General features: G+C 42.0%; 2 protein-coding genes across 9 annotated transcripts in view; one reads left to right on the top strand and one right to left on the bottom strand.

Moving 5' to 3' along the window:
* Positions 1-20,312, bottom strand: part of Phtf2 (putative homeodomain transcription factor 2) — a 115,343-nt gene extending 95,031 nt beyond the window's left edge. For 2 of the 8 annotated variants that reach the window (XM_063285714.1, XM_063285712.1), the window contains exon 1: positions 20,129-20,309. The gene's annotated coding sequence lies outside the window, so the exon portion shown is untranslated. Of the gene's footprint in view, positions 1-10,400; positions 10,484-12,053; positions 12,155-20,128 lie in introns of those variants that run through there. The other 6 variants (XM_063285710.1, XM_063285713.1, XM_063285715.1 and 3 more) reach the window with 6 other exon arrangements.
* Positions 20,313-20,629: 317 nt separating this feature from the next.
* On the top strand, positions 20,630-25,485 carry Tmem60 (transmembrane protein 60). Its single transcript, NM_001191610.1, has 2 exons — positions 20,630-20,806; positions 24,293-25,485. The coding sequence occupies exon 2, from the start codon at positions 24,343-24,345 to the stop codon at positions 24,742-24,744; it is 402 nt and encodes a 133-aa protein (NP_001178539.1). The 5' UTR covers positions 20,630-20,806; positions 24,293-24,342; the 3' UTR covers positions 24,745-25,485.
* The last annotated feature ends 614 nt before the right edge of the window (positions 25,486-26,099 follow it).

The following is a 26,099-nucleotide window of genomic DNA, read 5'->3' as shown; positions in this document are numbered from 1 at the left end:
TTAAACTGTCTTTGCTCCGTGTTTCTATTATATCTCTACTGTTTGCAAGTACTTAGCTGTACTTATCTACATATACCTCTCACCCCCAGTTCCAAATGTTAAGAAAAGTAACCATCCTATAACCCTGTGGTTCTCAACCTCCCTAAGGCTGTGACCCTTTAATACAGTTCCTCATGTTGTGGCTACTTCATAACTGTAATTCTTCTACGGCTATAAATGCAATATAAATATCTGATATATAGAATATCGGCATGTGACTCCTGTGAAGAGTTGTTTAACCTCCACAGATGTCACGACCGACAGGCTGAGAACCATGGCTGTAACTTTTTGACTACATTAAACACTGAGGTTTATAAAGAAATTTAGAAGTTAGCAAAAAAGCACAACCACAAATGAATTTAAGGGCTAGAAACTAACACCTAAACCTCCCCACAGTGCACACAAACACATAGACACACCTTTTCTTAACATTAAAAATATCAAAAATATAATAAATATGGCTGACTTACTGACATATCAATCAGTCAATACAGAATAATCTAGAGCTTAAAAGGTCCAATGAAAATTCCTTAAGCCTCTGAAGTCTAGACTAATTCTACTTCTAAATGCTAAGTTTAACAGTTGCTTCTTCTTAAGACAGTAAGAAATGCTAAGGGTCAAGTAAATTCTTCATATTGATACTGATGCTATGGGAAAATAACTGAAATCTACTGACAGAACGCATATGGTGTGAACAGAAGGAAACCCACTAGCCTGGTCTGTAGGTTGTTAGAATGACATGAAAGGTTTTATGGCTTCATTTGGAAGGAGGATATTACATAGAACTGTTGTAAAGAGGAAATACTACATTATATACTAAAACTTCAATTTTAGAATAGAAATGAAATTTGAAAAAGTGATCTAAAAACAGTTATCCATTCTCTATCTTGACAGTTCATAAAAGGAATGTTTAATTTTTAATTTCCTAAATAGAATGGATGCACAGACAGCGCACTTCAAAGTGGAGGATGATAACCCGTCTAAGAAGAGAAAATCACAGGCAAGTATGAGCTTGCATTAACAAAACACTTTGTGCTATTAAGAAAGCTAAGTGACAGCAGGGAGTGGTGGCATACATCTTTAATCCCAGCATAAGCAGAGGCAGGTGGATCTCTGTAGGTTCCAGGCCAACCTGGTCTGCAAAGACAGACAGGACAACAGAAACCCTGTCTCAAAAAAACAAAAAACCAAAAAACAAAACAAAACAACAACAACAACAAAAAAAGAAATCTAGCATTCAAAAGTTGTAACCTTTTAAAAATTTTATTTCTTAAAGGTGTATGAGTATTCTGTCCACATGTGCAGCATGTGGCCACGGTACCAGAAAAGGGTGTTGGAACCCCTGGCCTGGAGCTACAGACAGCTGAAAGCTGCCATGGAGCGCTGGGAACTACTCTTAACTATTGAGCCCAAGCGTTTGCATCTTTTATGACTGTGTCGGACTTCCAGATGAGCATAATAAACCACTTTGCATGCTCTTCAATGTTATTTTTTATATTTCAGGGTTTAATTTCAGCATGTTCTCAATAAAACCCTACAAGTCCCTTACTGTTCTTTGATGCATTTTGTTTTAAAGGCCTAAAACATCCTTTAAATACCCAATTACAGTGTATATGATTAACCATTTTGTGTTTTGATTGATCTGATTCTGGGAAAACTCAATTATGAAATATGATCCACATTAAATAATTAAATGGTTTAATTACCTTATTTACCCTCAAGAAAGGTCTATCAAGCAAGCAAGCTTGACCCAAATCTACACATGATCTTACTCCTACTAACAGAAGAGTTAACCAAATGCTCACTCCATGTGATTTATCCACACTGTCAACAGAACTTCAGTATTTTATGTAACACTGGCTGCATTTAGAGATCACAAATTATTGACCACACATCATCATCAAAATGCTTGGATAAACAAGAGTAGTACGTAGTATACTGAGGTTTTAGTTAATAAGGTTAAAAGCGGGAGGGATGAAAGGAAGGTAAAGATAAGAAGTGTTAGGTAACTGTGAAAAGAACAACTCTTAGGTGGGTACAATAGCTAGGAAGGTATGGTGGTTCATACATGCTTGGCCCAGGGAGTGGCACTACTAGGAGGTGTGGCCTTGTTGGAGTAGGTGTGTCATTGTGGGTGTGGGCTTTAATACCCTCATCCTAGCTTCCTGGAAGTCAGTCTTCCACTAGCAGCCTTCAGATGAAGATGTAGAACTCTCAGCTCCTCCTGCACCATGCCTACCTGGACTCTGCCATGCTCCTGCCTTGATGAAAATGGACTGAACCTCTGACCCTGTAAGCCAGCCCCAATTAAATGTTGTTCCTTATAAGAGTTGCCTTGGTCATGGCGTCTCTTCACAGCAGTAAAACTCTTAGACAGAAGGGGAAGGTGAGGTATTTGTTATGGTGCCCAGACTTTAGAGACTGTTAAAGCTACAGAAGGGTGTAACTAGGAAATATGACAAGGAGACAAGCATGTGAGAAAGATGTGGAGTAAGAAGGGAAGTATATGAGATGTGGCTGATAGTACAGTAAAGACCATAAACCACAGCCCCACAAACCTGATATGTACAAACAAAATGAAATCCACCATGATACCCACGTGCAAGAATGAAAATTAACAGGAAGGACGGAAGTACTTAGGTAGTGAATTGCTTGCACAACTGTGCTGAAGTTAAAGGTGGCATTCTAAGATTCTGTGGCTCTAGACCTCTCTACATGCTGCAGAGGCAAATGAGAGCCACCAACCTCTGCACCTCACTGTTCCCAGGCTCTCGATCCTTCAGCATCAGCTCCTTCACCTCAGCACTCCAGGCATAACGCATGTCTACAGTCGCTTCTACAGTATCATACAAAGGGAAGAGCTCAGAGATTAGACCATGTACGCTTAGCTCTGGACTGTGTTTTCTCAACTACATGCTCTCAATTTTAGCACATCCCAGTCTCAAATGAAAGGATACAGGTAGTGTTGACAAACAAACAAACAAACAAACCAAAAGCAACAAAACATTAAATATGTAATTCTAACACAGAAGTATGAAAAACCAAAACAACGTAACTCCTTAAAAATTATTTATGCGTTAGTAATATAATAACACCTAGTGGGGGTGAGTTAAGTACAATATCAGACAGGAACTCAAAATAATGATTTTTAAGTACAGTCAAAATGATTTTAAGTCCAAGAAAATAAGCCTTGACTAAGTTCTTTTTCACATCTTGCAAACAAACAACTGAATACAATTTTTAAAGATTGTTACAAGATATGAAAGAAGAATTTAAAAAGGAAAAATAAATACTGAAAGTGAAAAATACAGTAAGGAGAAAGAATTTGGAAAGTCTCACTCTTAGAATAGATCAGGGAAAAGACGAGATATCTAGGCTTGAAGACAAAATACAGAAACCAGACACAAATAAAATTAGAAAGTACCAGCCCAAGACCTCTGAAAGTATCAAATATATGGATAGGCATAGGAAAACCCATTTTCAAAGGCATTGAAAGCATTTTTAAAAATAATTATAACAAGAAACTTCCCAGATTTAGGAGAAGAGACGTCAATCCACATACAGAAAGCATCACACCAACAGACAAGACCAGAAAAGACTCTTCCTTAACATATTATCACTAACGCACCAAGCATGCAAAGCAAAAAGTATACTGAAGGCAGCAAGAGAGAAGCAGAAGCACCACATGACAACACAGAGCAATGCCAAGGCAGAGCACGACTCCCAACAAAGCTATCTGTCATAACTACAGGAAAAATAAAAACTTTCTGTAACAAAAATAGACTAAGGGAACTTATGACCACGAAGCCAGCTCTACAGAACATCCTTGCAGGAATCCTTCACACCGAGAAAGAAAGCACAGCCATTCACAAGGCCACAGGGAAAAATAAACTACACTAGACTGCTAAAAAAGACAGGAAGAAAAAAAAAATCTACAAAATCAACACACTGGCAGGAACCAATACAGGACTCTCAATGATAACGCTAAATACTAGTGGTCTCAGTTTCCCAATCAAAAGACACAGACTAGAGGACTGGGTCAACAACCAGGAGCCATCTATGTGCTGCTTCTAAAAAAACACACCTCACCACCAAAAACAAACAGTACTTTAGGGCAAAGGATGGACATTTTTCCTCTCCGCAAATAAACCTAACAAACAGGCAGGGGTCACTGCTCTAGTGTCAGGAACAAAACAAGGCTGTCCTGTTTCTCCACTCTCGTGCAGTGTAGTGTTGGAAGTCAAGTCTTAGAACAAGGAAGACCAATCATGCAAATAAAGATACAAATAGGAAAAGTAAAAGCACTTCTTTGTGTAGATGACGTGATTCTACAAATAAAGACTCTAAAGACTCAATCGGAAAATTCTTAGAAGTGATAGACAATTTCCACAACAGGGCAAGATACAAATCCTCAAACAACTGAAAAACTACAGAGGTATGAAAATCTACTACTTTGTAAGCTAATTAAAAATATAGGCTTTTTTTTTTAAAGAAGTTTGTCTAACCCATGCATGGTATTTGTGTTCAATGTTTCCCCCTGGGAGACATGAATCATTAAACTTCAATGCCAGGGTTATCTTCCTATAACTATTGGTGTTCCCACCCTCCCCCCCACCTCTAGAGTCTTTATTTACTCTTGGTTGCCTACAATAACCAGATGATAAGATTCTATTGAAGACACACACACTTTGGTTGTAAGACAGGGATTTGTTACAGCAACGTATGTGTAGAGCTGCCCCATCAAATGTTTACAATGAGGGTGCAATCCTGAGGTCTGTTCACCCTATTGTTAATAATTCTCTAAAACAATACTTGACACCCTTACCTTAGCTTAGACCATGATTGTTTCCGTGCATGGATATGTGTACACCATAAACATAAACTTTGAGAATGGCTTAATGATTTTAATCTACTTTTCTATAATTCAAACACATAAAAAGAGAGAGAGAGAGAGAGAGAGAGAGAGAGAGAGAGAGAGAGGAGAGGGAGAGAGAGAGAGAGAGAGAGAGAGAGAGAGAGAGAGAGAGAGAGAGAGAGCGCGCTAAAGTCTAAATATAGCAATTCCTGAGCGTCACTGGCTATCATGTACCAGAGAGGCTAGGCTGCCTTCACCTAGCCTTTGGCTGCTACCCTTTTATTTAGAATGCTGTTCAAACCTGCATGGCTCTCTGACACTACTGAGGTACAGTATCTCGATGCAGGGTCATCACAAGAACGTTCCCTGACTGCCTCCTTGCCTCTGAGAATCCTTAGGTTTTCTTTCTGTCCTTAGTGTCACGGGACTAGAACTGGAGCCTTTCCATATGCTTCACCGTCCTGCCTCGTTACTTTTGAAATGTGTAGCATCGTTGTAGTCTCTGTCTGGTCTTCCCTGTCTCTCTCCATCCAGCCCTAGTCTTTCTCAACCCCTCACCATCCATCTTCCAGCACGCCTTTTCCCCACGCTGGGCTTACTGAAAGAAAATGCTGTGATCTTATTTAACAATTACTTTAAAATCTCTTCACTTTACTGTTAGGGTTTTTTTCTCTCCCACTTTTATTTTTGAAACAGATTTCATGTTCCAGGCAGTTCTCAAATTTACTATGAAGATGAGGATGACCTTGAACTTGTGATTGGCATGTGCAGATGCTGGCATTAAGGATATGAACCACCACGCCCAGTTTGTATGAGGCTAAGCGGTTACCTGTCCAACCCATCTGTATTTACTTCTTGACATCTTTCTTTTTCAGTACATGCTTTATGCTACGGCACCAGTAAAGACAGTAAAAACATTCTAAGACAGAATTGTAAATTAGCAGCAGCTGTGCTTTGACTTCCGCTGTTTCTACCAGAAGGAAGTAAATAGAAGACACACGGTTTCCATTCTTACTATAAATTCAAGACACTAAACAGCAACTACAGGGCTGTACAGTAAGCTCTTGTGTAAAAACACTGTAAAACACTTCAAACCCCTCTCGTTACTGTGGACTCCTCACTGCTAATTCTGCCAGCCCTGTATGACCCCAGGAACCAGTCAGCAAACACGTACGCACACAGCACACTACCACCTACTCACCACACAGCCAGCCACCACACACCTTCCTGATCCCACTGCCACAGAACTAGCACATGCCCACGTTCTCTAATTCCACGACTACTCAGACTCGTTTCTTATTTCTTCATTTTCAGTATAGGGAAGAAAAAAAAAAGAAAAAGAAAAAGAAACTGATTACATCACTTAAAAACCTCTAGGGATTTCCCAGGGCCTAAAAGAGGAAGAAAATTTTTACTTGACTAGAACATAAGTTCTTTCTTCCACAAACTGCACGTAGATCTACTATAAAATCAACGCAACCACCTACCCCTCAGCTGCCAACTGCATATTCTATACACATACAACATACATATTATGCCTGTCTTCTAACCCTAATAGTTCATCCACCTAAGAGCTTTTTTCTCCTTCTCATCTATTTGACACATTTCTTCAGATTTATCTTGGCCCAGATCATTCATTATAGAAAATTAACCTGTGAAAAATAATGTTGCAATAATTGTATTACTACAAGAGTAATTTGTGTGAAAATGTATGTATTATGTGTTAGTGTGATATTTACATGCTGTGTGTGAGCACATGTAAGTGGGTATGCATGCCTGTGTATGCATGTGAAGAGGCCAGACAATGCAGGCTATCCTCCTGCTCTGTCACTCCCTGCCTTATTCCTGGAGAAAGAAAGGGTCTCCTCTCCCTGAACCTGGAGCTAAGGAGATCCTCCTGAGTCTCACCACAGGGCTGGGTGGGGCTATAGGTAAGAGCCCAGCAGTCAGAACCAGCTCTTTTTAAATATAGGTACTGGCATCTGGACTTGGGGCCTTGTTCTTACACAGCAAGCACTCTTACCCGCTGAGCCATCTCGCCATCCACTATAAGAGTAATTTAATATTTCAAACTTTCAGAGGAAAAAAATGGCAAACTAAACATGGGCATTTAACTTTACTCCCTTATAAAACGTAGCTGAAATCAAAGCAAAATCATAAACACACAAGGACAGAGAAGATCACCAAAATGAACTCTGAAAGATGCATGACTAGTAACTGAATACACACACAGATCTGAGAGCATCAGGACATCACAAGGCAGAAAGGAAAGTGCTGGCCCAATTTATCCCACATCAACAAAACTCATTAACCGACTGCTAACTGACTTGATGATCCCCACTATGAATGTGACAGTCAAGTGGTGAGTGCCATCTTAAGACCAGATGCCAGGGGCTGGGGATTTAGCTCAGTGGTAGAGCGCTTACCTAGGAAGCGCAAGGCCCTGGGTTTGGTCCCCAGCTCCGAAAAAAAGAACCAAAAAAAAAAAAAAAAAAAAACAAAACAAAACAAAACAACCAGATGCCAGTACCTATATTTAAAAAGAGCTGGTTCTGACTGCTGGGCTCTTACCTATAGCCCCACCCAGCCCTGTGGTGAGACTCAGGAGGATCTCCTTAGCTCCAGGTTCAGGGAGAGGAGACCCTTTCTTTCTCCAGGAATAAGGCAGGGAGTGACAGAGCAGGAGGATAGCCTGCATTGTCTGGCCTCTTCACATGCATACACAGGCATGCATGCCCACTTACATGTGCTCACACACAGCATGTACATATCACTTTCCAATTCAACATTACTGAGTATCTCTGTCACTCTACAGACAACTGAAAGTCAGAACCACCTCTTGAGTGTGTTGACAGCCCAAGTCTTTCCCACTCAGGATACGCCCTCTGCACACAAAACCTATCTCATTCCGAGAACTGAGCTGACTAATAAAACAATCTTTTTGTGTCCAGGATGTCTACTCATCTCAAGAATAGTGGAGTTAGTTCTTTCTTTGTTCAGAACTCAGAAATGAACCCATGGATCAGTGAATGAACTCCTTGTCATTTTCCTGTAACAGGATCGCACAAACCTCAAACTTGCAATGCACTGCAGTCAGCACAGGTCTTCCAAGTGGCTGCCACTGTAAATACATTTAGCCACACTCAACCTTACAATTTCTTTTAAGAACAATAATGAAGTATGTGGCCAAGACTACATCCCTGCCTACCACTCTCTCTGTTGTTTGTTTTTTTTCGTTCAGATAAGGTTTCTCTGTGTAGCCCTGGCTGTCTTGGAACTCAGAATTGTCCTGCCTCTGCCTCCCCAGTGCTGGGATTAAGGTGTATGCATCTCCAGCCTGTCTTTATTTTATTTTATTTTTTTTTTGGTTCTTTTTTTCGGAGCTGGGGACCGAACCCAGGGCCGACTATCTTTATTTTTAATAGCCAGGACACTTTCTGAAAAATAAACATACACTACGCATGCCCCTCTACATATACATACATATATATATATATATATATATATGTACATATACATTCACATATACACACATATATACACATATATATAGTGAACATATGCATTTGACTATGCCCACTGTGTAGACCTAGAAGCAATAATTCCTTAGTAGCAATAAGATCTCTAGCATGAAAATGTCTAAATCCATTTCACATTCCTTAGAGAAATACTGGATCCTGCTAGGACAGTCATTTTAAAGTGATCCTAAACTATCTTGCTGATTCACAAAATAAGAAAATGCTCGAAGACTCACAGGAACACTGATACATAAATTACCTATCAGTGCGTCTATACTAATACTGAGTGAATGAATGGTTGAGTATCAAAGGGAAATTTACTCTATTACAGGCAAGTTGGATCTGTAGTTAAAAGATGCTTGCCTGCCATCAACCCTGGTAACTGCGCTTTGATCCCTGGGGCTCACACAGTAGAAGGAAAGCATCAGCTCTCAGGAGCCGCCCTCTGACCTCCCTATGGACATCACACTAACATACAAGATATATAAACAAGTGCGATTTAAAACTAAAGCCATTATTGAACTTCAGTAAACATAAATCAGAGAACTAGAAAAAATACCACTTGACGACTATTTTAAAATAGTATATTCATGCAAGAATAATCACTGTTAAAACCAATCAGTATGTTCAAGAGTAATAAAATAAGGGTACAGTCTCAAAATAATTCTAAAAAAGATACATGGTATTTATGAAGACTAAGACTGAGAGGAGAGGGTGTGACAGTAGGAGAAGCACATGCTGGAGTATCCAGTGAGACCAGGGGAGGGACCCTGGGGGGAGCGGGTGACCAAGATACCCTGTATACAAGTATGAAACTGTCTAGGAAAAAATAAAAGATATTCCAAGAAAAACCTAAGAGGAAGAAGAGGACCATCTAGTATTGGATGTGAACACAAAGCTGTAATCTTTGCACTCCAGAAGCTAAAATAGGAAAATTTCCAGTAAAGCGTAGCCTAGGTTGACCAGTGAATTCAGACCAGCTTGGGTGCGTAATAGTAAGACCTTGACTCAGGAGAATAAACAAACAAACAAACAAATAAATAAAGATGATGCTATAATAGAGAAACACTGATGAGCTCCAAAACTATATAATCAAAACTATCATCAAAGCATTTGATTCCTCATATTCTAAGAGAGAAAATGGTATGTCTGAGGTGTTCCTGTCCTACAGAAGAAACCTGATCATAAACATGAATAAAAATCAGCCAAACTAATATAGAAAAATGTTCTACAAAAATAACTGCCCTCAATGCTTTAAAAATGTCAGTCATGAGATACAAATACGGGTTCAGAAACACTTTGTTGTTTAAAGGAATCTAGATACATGACAATTAAATTAACATAATCCTGGACCTTCTTTTGCTCTAAAACACACACTATGGTGGTGAAATATGAACATGTGCACATTAAAAAACAGAAGCATAAAAACACTAGTTTACAGACTTCATCACCTTACACATGCTGTGTCTGCATCTGACTGACAACCAAGACAAACTTAGAATGTGCTAAGGCACAGTACAAGACTCAAGGCCATAACTACACTAACATGCTAAACTTAATATAGAAAGATGCAAAACAACAGGATATCAAAAGCTCGAAATGAAAGGAATGTAATAAAAATGGTTTTCATATTAGTGTTTTTCTTGTTCTTCATTTCTATCTTTATGACTATTCTAAAATGCTATCATTTCAAAATAGCTGGCTATAATCCAAATACTGTTTTTATATGCCCCAGAAAGCACAAAAGAAAGATCTACAGTGTAAAAATACCAAACAAGGAAGAAATCAAGGCACTATAGTAGACCAAATCCTGTAAGCATAAAGGAAAACAGTACGCAGTCAAGAAGGTGGTAATAAGACTAGAAAAGGCCATTAGAATGGTCTCTAAACAACAACAGTCTTACCTATTAATTATCTGTGGGAAAATAGATTAAATTCTCCAAATGTATATAGAGTAACTAAATGATTAAAAAAGAAAAAGACCCAACTGTATGCTGCGTCAAGGACCTCACTTGGCCTCCAAAGGGACAGAGTAAAGTGGAAGGACGGAGCAAGATAGTCCACAGAAATGGAATCCTAAAAAGTAATAGAAATATACTGGATTAATCTGGGTTTAATTTGAATCATTTAGTCTCTAAAAATATAGAAAAAACCTGGAAGCTGTAATACACTTTTAACCTACCTCCTTTTGCGGGGCTGGAGAAATGACTCAGCAGTTAAAAGCATTGTCTGTTCTTGCAGAGGACCTGGGTTCAATTCTCGGCACCCACCCATACATGTAAGCAAAGCATTCATGCACATAAAATAAAAATAAATAGGGGTTGGGGATTTAGCTCAGTGGTAGAGCGCTTGCCTAGCAAGTGCAAGGCCCTGAGTTCGGTCCCCAGCTCTAAATAAATAAATAAATAAATAAATAAATCTTAGAAGAAGAGGAGAAGAGAGGGAGGAAAAATGGGGGGGGGGGGGAGAGAACAAACGAACTGGTGGAAATGAACAGAACCATGCTCAGTCCGCCTGATATCTGCTATACTCTGGCTAATGCCCTCTGAGATCACCGGATTTATTATAACAACACTAACAATGATGCCTTGTTTTTTCCATGCAGATTATTATTTCAAAACTCAATACACAAGAATTCCATGCTATGGGGCTGAAGCCATGAATCCGCAGTTAAAAGAACTGGCAGCTCTTCCAAAGGAGCGGCATTCATGACAACTCTAACTCCAGTCCTGAGGGATCCAACATCTTCAAGCCTCCACGACTACCACTCATACACGTGGTGCACAGACATGCAAATATGCCAAACACTCACATACATAAAATAAAAAACTCTACTGCTAGGCATATTAATTAATCTAAACAAACATGCTAACATTAAATGGTTTGACAAATACATTTTAACACAGAAAGCAATAGGCACACGGTAATCTTCTAAAGAGAAAACAAACAAGCCCAATGACTGGCTGTTATGTTTCAAAGATCAGTGTTTCGATGAGAAAACCAAAGCCCAGAAGCCTCCAAGAATGAGGGCAGATGTGAGTATTCAGATACCAAGGCAGCTAAAGTTCATAGGAAAGTCCAGAAAGACAGCTACCCGGAGAAAAGTTGAGGAACTTGATTTCTCTTCAGTCTTCAACTGAGACCTGTTCAGTACATATCTGAAGGAAAGCCTCACCAACTCAAAGAAAGAATCACCAAAAAGGGGTAGGCAAAACAATCAGCACACTTCACAGCCAGAGTGAGGAACCTATACAAAAGTGTAGGAGATACGACACGCGTTGGTGCCTTTATAGTAGCACCAAATTAGCTCTGTACTGGGCTGAGATGGCTCAGTGAGCAGGAGCGGGCAGGTAAACCTGGAGACCTGTGTTTCTCCTCAGGACTGAAATGGAGGAGAGAACCAACTCCCAGAACTGTCCTCTAATTTCCACAAGTGTGCACTTACACACACACACACACACACACACACACACACACACACACACACACAGAAACAATTTTTAACCAAATTATCAACAAAAAAGGGATACTTGATCTCTCCAAAGAGAGCTGGCGCAGCAAGATCTGAAGAATTTTCCTGTTTTCCAGACTCTCTAACTGTGTACTAAAACAATGCTCTGACATGAAGTAGTAGCTCACACCTTTAATCCCAGCGCTCAGGAGACACAGATCTCTGAGTTCGAGGACAACCTCCTGGTCTACAGAGTGAATTCCAGGACAGCCAGGGCTGCACAGAGAAACCCTGTCAAAGAAAAAAAAAAAACAAAACCTCAAAACAAAACAAAACAACAAAGAAAAAAAACTGGAAGGGAGAAAGAAAATAATGCTTAATAATATTAAAACTATTCAAAGAAAATACATATGGAAACATCATAAAGTACACAACTATCTAGCACTCAGAGAAAATTTACAAGCTGTAACAATTAGGAAAAAAAACAGAAACAAAAGTAAGAAAGATGACATGATTTGTAAACAAAAATATTAAAATGTAGAGTTTTGTTATGAATTAGTATAGTACAAAATAATTACACGAAACACTGCTGGAAGAAATCAGAAATTTGAAAAGAAAAACATTTCATGCTCCTTGATTGGAAGACTTGATATCATTAAAAAATAATGGCGAATGGTAAAAAAATAAATGGCCAATAAATGTATGAAAAAAACTATTTTGCTACCCATCAAGTCAAAATCTCATATGCAAATCGAAACCCCAATGAGAGTGTCCCTTGTTCCAGTCAGCATCTCAGTGAGGAGGACAAGTAACAATTGCTGGTGAGGCTGCGGACAAGAGAACCTCGTGCGGAGGTGGGAATGGAAGCCAGCACAGCCACTGTGGAGGTCAGTTCAGAAAAAGCCAACAACAGAGCTCCTGTGTGAGTCAGCCCTGTCACTCCTGGGTGTACACTCACAGGACTCCAGTCAACACATCACACAGATCCTTCACAGCAATGCTCGCTGCAGTACTACGTTCAATGCTAACTTATGGAGCCATCTTGGTGTCCACTAGAATGGAGAGGAAAATGTGACACAGGGACATCATGGAACTTTTTTTTAGCCATAACAAAGTCCTGTCCTTTGTAGGATACAAGTGGACATAATCACACTTGTATCACATAATGAATTAAGCCAATCTCAGACAAACAAATGTCTTCTCTTATTTCTGAGTCCTAGATTTCATACACACACACACACACACACACACACACACACACACACACACACACACACACCCCATAAAAGCAGAACGGCCTAGGGAGTCAAAGGGCACACCAGAGAAGGGAAGGTAGGGAACAGAATGAAAATATGCCCTATATACAAGATATACACATATGAATGATTTTAAAGTAATTTTGTTTCTCTCTGTAGACCAGGCTGTCCTGAAACTCATAGAGATTCACCTGCCTCTGCCTCCCCAGTGCTGTGATTAAAGGAATAAGTATACCACCACACCTGACTAAAAGTAAAAATTTTAAAACCACTATGTCTTAGTCAGGGTATCTATTCTTACACAAGCATCATGACCAAGAAGCAAATTGGAGAGGAAAGGGTTTATTCAGCTTACACTTCCACATTGCTGTTCATCACCAGAGGAAGTCAGGACTGGAACTCAGGCAGGTCAGGAAGCAGGAGCTGATGCAGAGGCCATGGAGGGATGTTACTCACTGGCTTGCTTCCCCTGGCTTGCTCAGCTTGCTCTCTTATAGAACCCAGGATCACCAGCCCAGGGACGGCACCGCCCACAATGGGCTGGGCCCTCCTAGTTGAGAAAATGCCTTACAGCTGCTGTGTCTCAGGAAGGCATTTCCTCAAGGGAGGTTCTTTCTCTGTGATAACTCCAGCTTGTGTCAAGTTGACACACAAAACCAGCCAGTGCAATGACCTTGCCAGAGATGTCACTGGGGATGGATTCTGAGCTTTCAAAAGTCCACACCATTCCTAATTAACTCTCTCTGCCTTACACTTGAGGACGAGATGCTGGGACCTGCTTTAGCGCCATGCCTGACTGCTACCATGCTTGCCACCACGATACGATTTAACCCTTGAAATTGTACAGCCCCAGTACACACTTCTGAAGGTTGCCTCGACTATGGGGACTTTTGAAGATGGAATAAATGCGCTTTGCATTAAAAGATGGCTACAGGCATACAGTATAGGAGCCAGGGAGTAGAATGTGGTGGCTTGAATGAGAATGCAGGCCGTAGGCCCACATATTAAAATGCTTGGTCCCCAGTCTGAGGCTTCAAAAGTCCACGCCATTCCCAGTTAGCTCCCCCCTCCTCCATCTGCCTCAAGGGTGTAGATGAGACATAAGCTGCCAGCCACTGCTCCAGCAACACGCCTGCCTGCCACCCGTGCTCCCTGCCATACAGATGTGTATTAGCTTCTGAAATTCTAAGCCCCCAAAAAACTATTCCACGAGCTGCCTTGGTCGTGGTCCTTTGTCCCAGCAGCAGAAAAGTAACTAAGACAAGGCCCCAGTAGACAAATAGCTCCGTGGGTAAAGCACTTAACCACACAAGCCTGACCTTCTGAAACCCATGTAAAAGGTAGGAGAGAACCAACTCTGTAAGGTTGCCCTCTGACCTGCATACACATGTTGTGACACACTCACACTCATGTCTCATATGCAGACAAATAATGAAATTAAACAAAACATTTTGAAAATGAAATAATTAATGTCTATTAAATATTTTAGAAATAAGGGTCCAGGAGATGGTTCAACTTCCACCTACTCTACGAGCATGAGAATCTCAGATCTGTTCCCGAAACCCAGTAAAACCAGGTGCAGTCCACATGTCATCCGTGCACATCGCCAGAGTAGAAAGGCTGGTCACCCACATCAGTAAGCTCCAGGTCCAGTGAGGAGGACACTCAGTGACAACTTCTGGCCTATGTTTATATACAAACATGTTCCTGTGCATGACTCCACCCCATAAACACAAATGCATATATACATATCACACACAAACACAGGAAGAACACTTTAGAAATAAGATAGACGCTTGAGGAAAATAAGTCCCTTTATCTATAAACTTTAATCACATTGCTGAGACCAGTTTCAGTAAGTTTATCGGTTTTTTAAAGATTTGTTTATTTTATGTATGTGTATAAATACACTGTTCAAGTCTTAATACGCACCAGAAGAAGGCATCAGATCCCATTACAGATGGTTGTGAGCCACCATGTGGTTGCTAGAATTTGAACTCAGGACCTCTGGAAGAGCAGTCAGTGCTCTAAATCGCTGAGCTATTCCTCCAGCCCAAGTTTATGTTTTTGACATTAAGAACATTAAACTCTCTCCATACATATGTAGCCCTATAATTTTTCTCTGAACTCTATCCATGAGTGACTTAGCAGAGTACTGCTCTTCTTGAGTTATTCTCCTGTCCGACATTTTCTGGTTCTGTTACCCTTTTCTAGAGTTTTCTCTTTGTTTTGTTTGTTGTTTTTGTTTTGAGTCAGGGTTGCCTTATTATGTAGCCCTGGCTGTCCTAGAACTCACTACAACAACCAGGCTGGCCCCAAACTCACAAAGATCAGCCAGCCTCTGCCTCCTCAGTGCTGGGATTGAAGATATGTGGCATTTCCGCCAGACAGTTTTTTAAACTTCAATGTGGTCAAATAATCACAACAATTAGCTTTTGAATACGTCTAATAAACCAAACACTATGTCAGGGCATCTAATAGCTCACTTAAATTTCTTTTTAAGACTAAAGTATAACAAGATGGACATCTATACTTCAAGAATAAAACCAAACTTCAAAAAAAAAAAAATTACAGAATGAACCCAGAGCTGCTGAATTGGTCAATGACAGAATTTAGACCTAAACCTCAATGTACAGAAGATTGAAACTTGTGTACATAACTTTTAAATATCTTTCATAAATGTCTGCTATCTCTATCTCTGTTTTTTCAGGTCCTATAGTCCTGTTTTAATAATAGCTCACTTGAGGTTTTTTTATTGAGTGTTATCGGTGCCTGCTATTGCTCTTCAATATTTCTGCAGATAAACTCCTAATAATTCTTCTACTGCTTCTACATTCAGAAGACTGCATTCTTTACTTCCTCTCACTAAATGTCAAATTTAATCTAGCTATGATTATTATCAGGGAGTTCTTCAGCCACAGCCATTTCCGGCCCCAGTTCATGTTCACTACTCAGAATTAAATCCAGCCTATTTTCTTTCTTGCCTTGTGCTCATAAAAAATACCTGCTTTAGGAAGCAGTCAGCATTTTTCTTTGCAAACTAACCTCTGCGTTTTTTTTTCAGCCACTTGCACACCACTAACAACCTGAACTGAAAACACAGCTGTCCTAAATGTATTTGCATCTTAGTCAGCTACTTCTGGTGATCAGGCGATGGTTCAGTTTTAAGAACACAGTGCGTGCAGAGTCCCGTGCTAATGTGAGAAATGTAAACAGGGAGTCTTCCTCTCAGTTTCAGGTGAGGTCCCACCATGTATCCAAAGCTGGTTTTAAGATCGTAAGCTGGCTGTGCTGGCACAAGGCACATACCTTCAGTCCCAGACAGAGGAAGGAGAGTCTCTGAGTTCAAGGACAATCTTACTTATATGGAGTTCCAGGTCATCCAAAGCTACATAATGAGACCCTGATTTCAAAAAGGACCAAAAAAATATTTTAAAATAAAATAAAAAAACGAAGAGAGAAAGAAAGGAAGTCGGCTGATAAAGAAGTTTCTAGACTCCTTTGTAGAGTAGAGATTAGGGACAACAAAGGCCACTTGAAGATTCCTACATAAAGAAGGGAAAATACAGCGCAAGTGCCTCTGGGAGCACTTTGTTGTCTTCATTTACGGCTTAGAAGGGAAAAGCTCGATGAAATGGTGAGATGCCTGACTGGCCAGACATGTTTAAAAAATGCACTGAATAGGCACTTGGAAAGTAAGTGTGGATGGAGAAGTAGTAGGCGAAATTTCACAACAGACGAGAGCTTCTCTAAGTGTACGTGATGGTTTAAGTGAGAATGGTCCCCACAGGCTGCGTAATTGAACATTGAACTGGAGAATGGCCCTCCAGTTAGCAAGTGTTAGAGAAGAACTAGAGGGGATGGCCTTGTTGGAGGAGTACTTCATTTGGGGGTGAAAACCCATTTACTACCAGTTTCTCTTTCTTTTCTGCCTCACTGCTTTGTGGATCGACTTGCAAGTTCTCAGCTGCTATTTCAGGGCCCTACATGGCTGCCTGACACCAGACTCCCCACACCAGGACTCTCAACCTATAGAACCATGCCACAAATTAAATACTTTCTTTCATAAGTTGCTTTTGGTCATGGTGTTTTGTCACAGTAACAAAAAAAAGTAACTAAAATGATTTATTATTTAAGTTTGCAATTTCTGACCTTCAAAAGTGGATATACTCACACAGCCTAGACTGGACACTCTCACGGCTTAGACCTGACCTATGCAAATTAGCATTTATTGATGGTATTCACAAGGGCTTATATATAAAGCTACAATTCCCATTCTCTCAATCTAGACTCGTGTTGTGAGACTGCCTTCTCCTGTATGGAGAATCTTCCTTCCTTCCCTATTTATGGAAACTACGTAAGCCTCCAGTGCTCAAAAGAAAGCTCCTCCCTGGACCTCCCAATCATGCTCTTAAAAAAGATACATGTTCTTTCTTCTTTGTTCAGTGCTTATCCTGATATATTTTATTTAGTGCTTAATATACACTGAGAAGTACTATCCTCTCTGTTAAACAAATAAGGAACCTGATGTGGTACCATATTCACAGTTAAAAAGAGCAACTGGTATTCAAACTCCAGTAACTATGTCTTGTTTTGGTTTGGCTTTTTCCATTTTTTTTTTCATTTACATTGATATTTTGCCTGCATGTATGTCTGTGTGAGGATGTTGGGTCTCCTGGGACTAGAGTTACAGATAGTAATGAGCAGCCATGTGAGTTCTGGGAACTGAACCCTGGTCCTTTGGAAGAGCAGCCAGTGCTCTTAACCACTGAGCCATCTCTCTAACCGCCCCCCCCCCTTTGGTTTGGTTTTTGTTGTTAGTGCTTAGAAAAAGGTCTCACTATGTAGACTTGGCTGTCCCAGAACTCAGACATCTCCCTGCCTCTGCCTCTCAAAACCTAGATAGAATTAAAGGCGTGTGCTACCACACTTGGCCCAGGTACCTATCCTTTAAACTCTCCACAAAGTCAGTCCACACACTGTCACAATACGATGAGGTACTATCCTTTGTTTAAGTATCTCTCCTCTTAAACCGGTGACTCCTAAGGACAGTGACAGTGACAGACTTCATCCCTACATCTTCCACACTGCGTTTACAGGGTGGTCTGAAAGTGTTACAAGAGAAAGAGCTTGGATTCCCTTTCTCACTTGGCAACACTGTTGTCTTCTACTTATTAGTCTCTTACTACCAAGTCTACTCCCATTTTACTGTAGTCCTAAAGCATATTCGAAATGTAATCCTTGTAATCAAGTGGATTATAAGTAAATCTATCAACTCATTACCATTAAAATCTCAATGAGTTAACGAAATCTAAGTTATAAAATAGAAAATAGTAATTAGTCATTGGATCAAGTGACATATAAATAATCCGACTAATTTATGATCTTCATTTTTTTCAACATATTAACATAAATTCTTTTACTGACCACAGACGCATTACGTATTTACGTATTCCTTACAACTACACAAGAAATGGACTAGCCAAAAAGGTTTCCACTTAAAAACTGTTCAGGTCATCTTTATTTTTAGCATCAGCTCTCCGGTGCCAATCTGGCCTTTAAAATATTTAACTCTTGCAGGCTTGACTATGCAGGAGTGCCCACACTGTTAGATGCACTTGAAACGAATACTTTTTTTTTTTTTTTTTGGTTCTTTTTTTCGGAGCTGGGGACCGAACCCAGGGCCTTGTGCTTCCTAGGTAAGCGCTCTACCACTGAGCTAAATCCCCAGCCCCGAAACGAATACTTTTTTATGACCTACTGCAATATGGTAAGAATCAGAACCCTCAACACCCAACATTGAACAGTATTGGTACTATCGAATGAACTCAACAGCTTCCCTGTGCAGGAGGCTGACTACTTCCAAAGGGGGAAAAACTTAAGAAATTTCCTGGAACCACCTTGTTGTTTGTTGTTTTCTGGTTCCAGACATAGTTCAGTGTACCCGGACCTCCCAACTCCTTTCCTCTAGAGCCTGAGCCATAAAACTCACAGGAATACCCGTTTCTGTCTCTTTCAATCTATAGTGCCAAACCTAAGTTAGGACCTGAGCTAGGACCTGCATGTGGAAGTCCAGTGTTAGAAAAAAGTTTTTATGAAAGTACCTAGCAAATTCATAATCATTCATAATCAAAAAAGAAGAAGAAATAATAATAATAATAATGTTTGATGAAAGCAATAAAAAATTACAAAAGTATTATCGGTAAAGTAACATCAAAGTAAGCAAGATCTACCACTGACACAACAATCGTAAATTGCATACCTAATTTACATACACCCAAGTATGTAAAACCTACACGGAGATTAATTAATTGTTCCACATTGTATTTTCCCAGTAGCACGTTAATGCAGTTCGTTGGTGTTATCGGGATAAAAATAAAATGGTTAACAACATGATTTCTGAAGTTTAACAGGGCGGTGATGAGTTAGAAAGCACAATACCAGAACAATACTAGAAGGCTGGCTGTCAACACGAGGCAGAAACAAGGTGAAGCATGCCTATGGACCATGGCATTGTTTGCAGACCTGAAATGCCCTGCAAGGCCCACGCACCGGACTCCGGCAGCCGCCCCTCCGCAGTCGCTGTAGGAGCCGCAACTCCAGTGCGCCAGGGCTGCCCTTCCGCGCGGGCAGTGCCTGCACCGCAGGGCGACCGCTCCGCGAGCCCGCGCCTCGGGCCGCTAGAGGACCTCGCGTGGGCCAGGGCCGGGCCACCCGCCGCCCCCACGCGCCCTCTGGGGACCGTGCGACCCAAAGCCGGAGGAGCGCAGAGGCGCGGGCACCCACACCGTGCCGAGCTCCGGCCTGCAGCCGCCTCGCCCCAGCGGTGGGAGGGGGCCGCGGCCGAGCGGGGCCCGCAGGTGCCCGTGGCAGGGGGCGCCTGGCTGACCCCAGAGCCCGCGTCCCCATCCCGCCCGCCGCTCCGCCGCCCGGTCCACACAGCCCTGGGATCCTGTCAGAGCGCGGCGACCTCCACATGGCCCGCAGAGCGTGGAACTGTGGCGCTTACCTTAGCCGCCGGCGCCGCGCCGCTGGGAAGCGGCTAGGAGACGCGCAGAGTCTCGAAGGCTAGCGCCGCCGCTGGAGCCCGAAGTGCTACAGCCCCGCCACCGGCGGCGCTCTGCCTCCACCCTCGCGCCGCCCGCACCGCGCTCCGTCTCCAGGAGCGCCGGGTCCCGCCCCTGCTCCTTGCCTGGCCACGGAGTCTGCGCCGCCGCCTGCAAGTTGAGGGGGCGGGGCGAGCGGGGCGGGGATGCCAGGTTGAGCGAGGGCGGGACCGACGGCGGGCGGGAGCGGAAAACTGACTCTTCTTTCAACCTATAAGACTAAGAGGCGGGCCCAGGAGGCGCGGTCATTGCCGAACCAGAAAGGAGGGCGGTCAGTTACTGGCGGCCAAATGAACCAATGAGCGAGAGGAATGGGTCTGAGAACGCAGGCTGGTGTCCGCTCCGCTCTTCGGGATAGGCCAAGCGCGGCCGGAACAGCCCCGGATGTGGGCGGAACCCTGAGGTGTGGAGGGCCTCCGCTGCGGCGGTTTGGAGAGGCGGAACTATATCTTCTCCTTAATTATCATGTGAGGGCCTAAGAATTTAATGGGGGGAAAAGTGTGGAAGAGGACTAGGATCCAAACTGGCGTATTTCCCGACCTTCGATGCCCTCTCGGCTCTCCCGCCAGCCGCGCTACCAGGTGAGTCTGGAGCTCGGCCCTTGCCCTGTTGTTGCCGCGGCGCTGCCTCCGGGTGACCCTCACCCCTTCAGACTGCGGCCACACTGGCTTGCGGGGCGCGTTGCACGACGGCTATGGGGTGCATCTTGCAAACGCCGCATTAAATTCCAGCATGAGTTTGGGTGAGACCGGACAGCCCCACGAAAGCACCATAAGCATTTCCAAATCAAAGACCAGGCTAGTTTAGCAGGATCCTGAGGTTCCACGGCAGATGAACCCTAAAGTCCACCAAGTTTTAAACAGCGAGGCCACTTATTTTGACAAGATGTAAGCTGATTAAACAGAGGTCTTTGGGTAAGGAGAGTTCGTTTAGAAGAGTATTGAGTAGCGGGAGAAGGGAAATAAAATGGTATGGGAAGGACCTTGGGTGAGTCCACTGCACACAACTGATTACAAGATGCAGGTGTTAGAATAAGAGGCCTGTGTGTTTCCATGTGGGAAAAAGGCTCTGAATCAGGGTTTCAGCAATGGATCCGGAATCATACGAGCAAAAAACCTTCTGTACAGGTAAAACCACCTTAAGTGGAAACTATCTGTTGAGCAGATCTTAGGCCTGGAGAGCGAGTGCCTCTGACCAACCCTTAGAAAGTGGTGGTTTAAAAAAAATTAATTATATTAGAACAATTAAGATATCTTAATAAATTTGGAATCTTGTATCACCATTTTAGTCCAGCGTATGCAATCCTAAACGTTAGTTAAATATCAGTAAGGTCATCTCCATTGTTGAGAGTATTTTTCTACAACTAAGTTCTGTTTCGACCCACAACAATAAACTTGTAACCTCAATAAGCTTAGGCCCTGACATCTCTTGTCCTAAATGCCTGGTCATTGCACTCGACTTGGTTCTTGTTCCTTAAAGGGGGGGATGGGGAGATTGAAGTTTGTATTATCCTGAAGCATATAAAAAAATTGTGTTCAAGGGTATTAATGACCACAAACTTCATTAAAGGTTCTTTAAATTGACCACCTCAGAGGTTGGGACTGAGTGAACATAATTCACAGGTTTAATTAAGCAGCCTGCCCACATCTCCACCTCTACTTCCAAATTTAATCTCATTCGGTATCCTTCCTGGAAGAACTGGTACAGAAAATTGCCTTCCAAGACTTAGCCTAGTGTCAACAGTTCTCTTCTACCCCTGTGCCTTTAGTCCCAGCAGAGTAATCAGGTAGCTCTTTTGAGTTCAAGGCCAGGCTGGTCTATATAAGCAAAGTTCTAGGCAAGCCAGGCTATGTAGTGAGATTTGTCTCAAAAAGAAAGCCTCCCTAAAAGCCAAATTTCCTGCAGTCCAAAGCGTTTGCAAACTAACCAAAATGCAGATTTATGGGTGTGAGAAGGCAGTGATACATCAGCATCTAAGTCCTGAGCTGCAGCAGTGTGGACTTTACCCACGGCCCTGGAGATGGCAGACTTTAGCAATAGATTGGCCACACCGTTGTGCAGTTGGTCTTTGTAGCCAGTCTTCAGCTCTTCCTGCATCTTGCTAGCACCCACACCTTCTGTTTACCTCTACAGTCAGTGATCTCTCCCTTCTCTGGAGCTTATTGTCTTCACTCTCTCAGTTGCTGGTGGCTTTATCACGGAGATCACTTTCTAGATATTTCTTCCTGGGATGGTAAGAGCTCAGCAGGTAAATGCTGCACTTGCCACCAAGGCTGATGACCTGAGCTCAGTCTCAGGACCTGTATGGTGGAAGGAGGGAGCGAGATTTTTCTCCTTGTTCCTCTCACGGTCTCATGTCCTTCATTTCATTTTCTTCTCCGTGGAGTCAAAGGAATAAAATGTTACTCAGCTGTTTGCATTTCCTTGCCCTCTGTTGAGTAAGTTGCCTTAGTCAATAGCATGTAGGGTTGGGGATTTAGCTCAGTGGTAGAGCGCTTGCCTAGCAAGCTCAAGGCCCTGGGTTCGGTCCCCAGCTCCAAAAAAAAGAAAAGGAAAAAAAAAAAAAAAAAAACAGCATGTAGTTTGCCTTCTGATTCCCTGTTGTTTCTACCCTTCTTCTTAATGGTCACAAGGTTTCGATTTTTAAAAAATCTTGAATTGTAAATCCATTTCTGAAAATTAGATATAATGCATCTTTATACCTGAAGCTAAGATATGTTAATGTGTTCACAACTGATAGTAGAAGTTCTTAAGAATTATTAGTGACATTAGCATTGAAAAAAATAGAGAAATTGAAAATTTTCTGGCAGTGAGTGGGTACTGGGCTTTCCAAACGTAAGGATGCACCCTAAAGTAACAGACTTTAGGGTCCTGGGTAATAGAGAGATGGCTTAGTAGTTAAAAATGCTTGCTGCTCTTCCTGAGGACCTGAATTCAATCTGCAGTACTGCCTGTAACTGTAGCATCAACCAGGGATACCAGATAAAGTTCACATTCAGAGAGAATCTTAGCACTGGACATTTTTTTTCTGGGCTCCATGGTCATTTGCACATGTGGCATACACATGGAGACATATACATAAAAAGTTTTTAAAAAAACAATCTATTTTAAAATAGAAGAGAGAACAGTGATATAAAAGTTATCACTGTCATTGAGTCATTAAAAACTAGGTGGTAACAAAATCCTAAGTTTTTCAGTGGTCTGCTCTAACAAGGAAATACTTTAAAAATTCAAGAAACAAGGATTATGTGAAAGTATAGTTACCAGTCCTGTCTGGATGGTTTAGCCCAGTGACACCTTTGCAGTCTTGCTATTCTTACAGTCTGTATCAGTCATTCTGTCCTTACAGACCTCACGATGCACCAGGCAGTGGTGGCACGTGCCTTTAACCCCAGCACTGAAGAGAGGCAAGTAGACCACTGACTTTGATGCCAGCTTGGTCTACAAATCAAGTTCTGGGACAGCCAGGGCTACACAGAAATCCTGGCTCATAAAACATGTTTCATTGTGTTGACCTCGGGTGCTTTATTTTAGCACCTCTCAAAATTAAATGCAAAACTCTAGGTTGGCAAGTATGCAGAGAGGTTGAGAACATCCCTGAGGTGCAGTAAAGTCATGACTTGGACTTGATTACACTGAGAAGGAACCAGCTGCTCTTGAATGAAGTTCCCACTCAGTGTCCACACTAAACATCTTAATAAGTCAGCATGACTGTAAGAAATGGTGGCAGTGGCTAAAAAGAGAGCTTCACAGTAAACATAGGCTGCTCCTACAGACGACTGGAGAGCTGTTCCCAGCACCCACTGCTGGGAGGCTTGCAAGTGCTCAAACTGCACTCCAGCCGAATCTGCCACTTTCAACACTGAGGGCACTTGCAGTATCCACACACACACAGGATTCAGAATTGGAAGTATGGGTGTGTGTGTGTGTGTGTGTACGGACATACAAAAATAGCTGGTGAGTGCTAGAATGTTTCCTAAATTAGAGAATCTGAGGAGCAGAGGCAGCCAACTCTGCTAGGAATCAGTGATGTCTGCTATCAAAGTCTGACCTTTGTGTCTTTTCAGGGTGTGTCTCCCTTCCTTCATCCCTGAAACAGCCTTTTTAACCTGTTTAAATGAGAATGTCCTTGGCCCAGAGAGTACTGCTCACCTGGCTGTTCACACTGCTCTTCCTCATCATGTTGGTGTTGAAACTGGATGAGAAGGCACCCTGGAACTGGTTCCTCATATTTATTCCAGTCTGGATATTTGACACTATCCTTCTCGTCATGCTGATTGTGAAAATGGCTGGACGGTGTAAGTCTGGCTTCGACCCCCGACATGGATCACACAATATTAAAAAGAAAGCCTGGTACCTCATCGCAATGTTACTGAAGTTAGCCTTCTGCCTCGCACTGTGTGCTAAACTGGAACACTTTACTACCATCAATCTCTCCTATGTCTTCATTCCTTTATGGGCCTTACTGGCTGGCGCCCTAACAGAACTTGGATATAACGTATTTTTTGTGAGAGACTGACCTCTGAGTACATTGTCTCATTTATGTTGCTGTTCAACAAGCTCTACAGTATTTTGAATCTTTACAAGTTTCAAGAATAACAGAACCAAGGGAAAATACCAAGTGTAGTCTTAAACTACTGTAAAACAGGATTGGTGCGGCATGAACTTGTAGCCAACCCAAAGCTAAATTATTGAATATTCGAGTTGATATCTTTATTATCCCTGTGTAAATAAAGCTTGTTTCTGACCTCATTTTTCCACATGCCTCCTCTTACCTTGTGTACAGTCAGGACTTGATGTAAATACAAAGTCTTTCGTTATGTAGCTGCATATGCCTTTACTAGACTGTGGCTCTGTATAAACAAAGTAAATATGCTTTTAAACTATGAAGTGAAAAATTGGTTATGGAAATATTTTAGGAATGCCAGTTCATGTTCCAATCAATAGTCTTGGTGTGGCGGTTTCATATAGGATGGCTCGGAGCTTTCCTACTGCTTAGGATGAGTGAACTGCCTATTACTGCTATTACCGAAGTCAGGAGCCTACCTCCCACCCCATCAGAAACCAGTTATGCCAATTTTTATCTTGGAAATCTCAGACACAGTGCCTCACTCACTCTGAAAGTGTTCAGGTTTGAGAAACTATGTGGCTACCATAACAAGGTCCTTAACCAGTGCCGATAAAACCCAGGCAGCAATACTTCTGAAAAGTTTGGAAGTGATACATTTCAAATCCTGAAAATAAAACTATTTTGTTTGTACTTTGTGTGAATGTTGTGTGTGCCTGCATGAGTTCATGTGCACTAGTGTGTATGCAGCAGTGCATAGAGACAAGAGCACAGGGTTCTCGAGAACTGGGTTACAAAGGTTAAGACCACCTGGGTGCAAAAAACGCAACCCTGCACCTCTCTACAGGAGCTCACACTGCTGAACTCACCAACCCTGCTCCTCTCTACAGGAGCTCACACCGCTGAGCTTACCAAGTGCTCACACTGCTGAACTTAGGACTTTTAAGGTCCTTTACAATGACTTTTGAATTTTGTGTGTGCATGCATTCATGCATGCAATAGTATGTACAGGGAGATGCAGGTGCTTGCAGTGGCCAGAGAGGGCAGATTTCCTGGAGCTAGAGTTTGTCTAGATGCTTGACTTGGGTCTTGAAATCAAACTCAGGTCCTCCTGAGGAGTGGTTTGAGTTCTTAACCACTCTGCCCTCATTAGGCCTCAAGAGATTTTGTCCTATGTAGCTTTGACTTGTAGCTCTGTCAGCAATCTAAAAGTGGCCATTTTGATGTTTTAAAGGTCTGACAGAAGCAGAAGGTGTCGTGATGCGTTCTAGAACACTAGCTGGAGGAGCAGAATTTTGAGTTTGAGG

The sequence above is a fragment of the Rattus norvegicus genome, chromosome 4 (genome assembly GCF_036323735.1).
Source record: "Rattus norvegicus strain BN/NHsdMcwi chromosome 4, GRCr8, whole genome shotgun sequence".
In the NCBI taxonomy this organism is placed as follows: Eukaryota; Metazoa; Chordata; class Mammalia; order Rodentia; family Muridae; genus Rattus; species Rattus norvegicus.
This window is presented reverse-complemented; position numbering and strand designations above follow the sequence as displayed.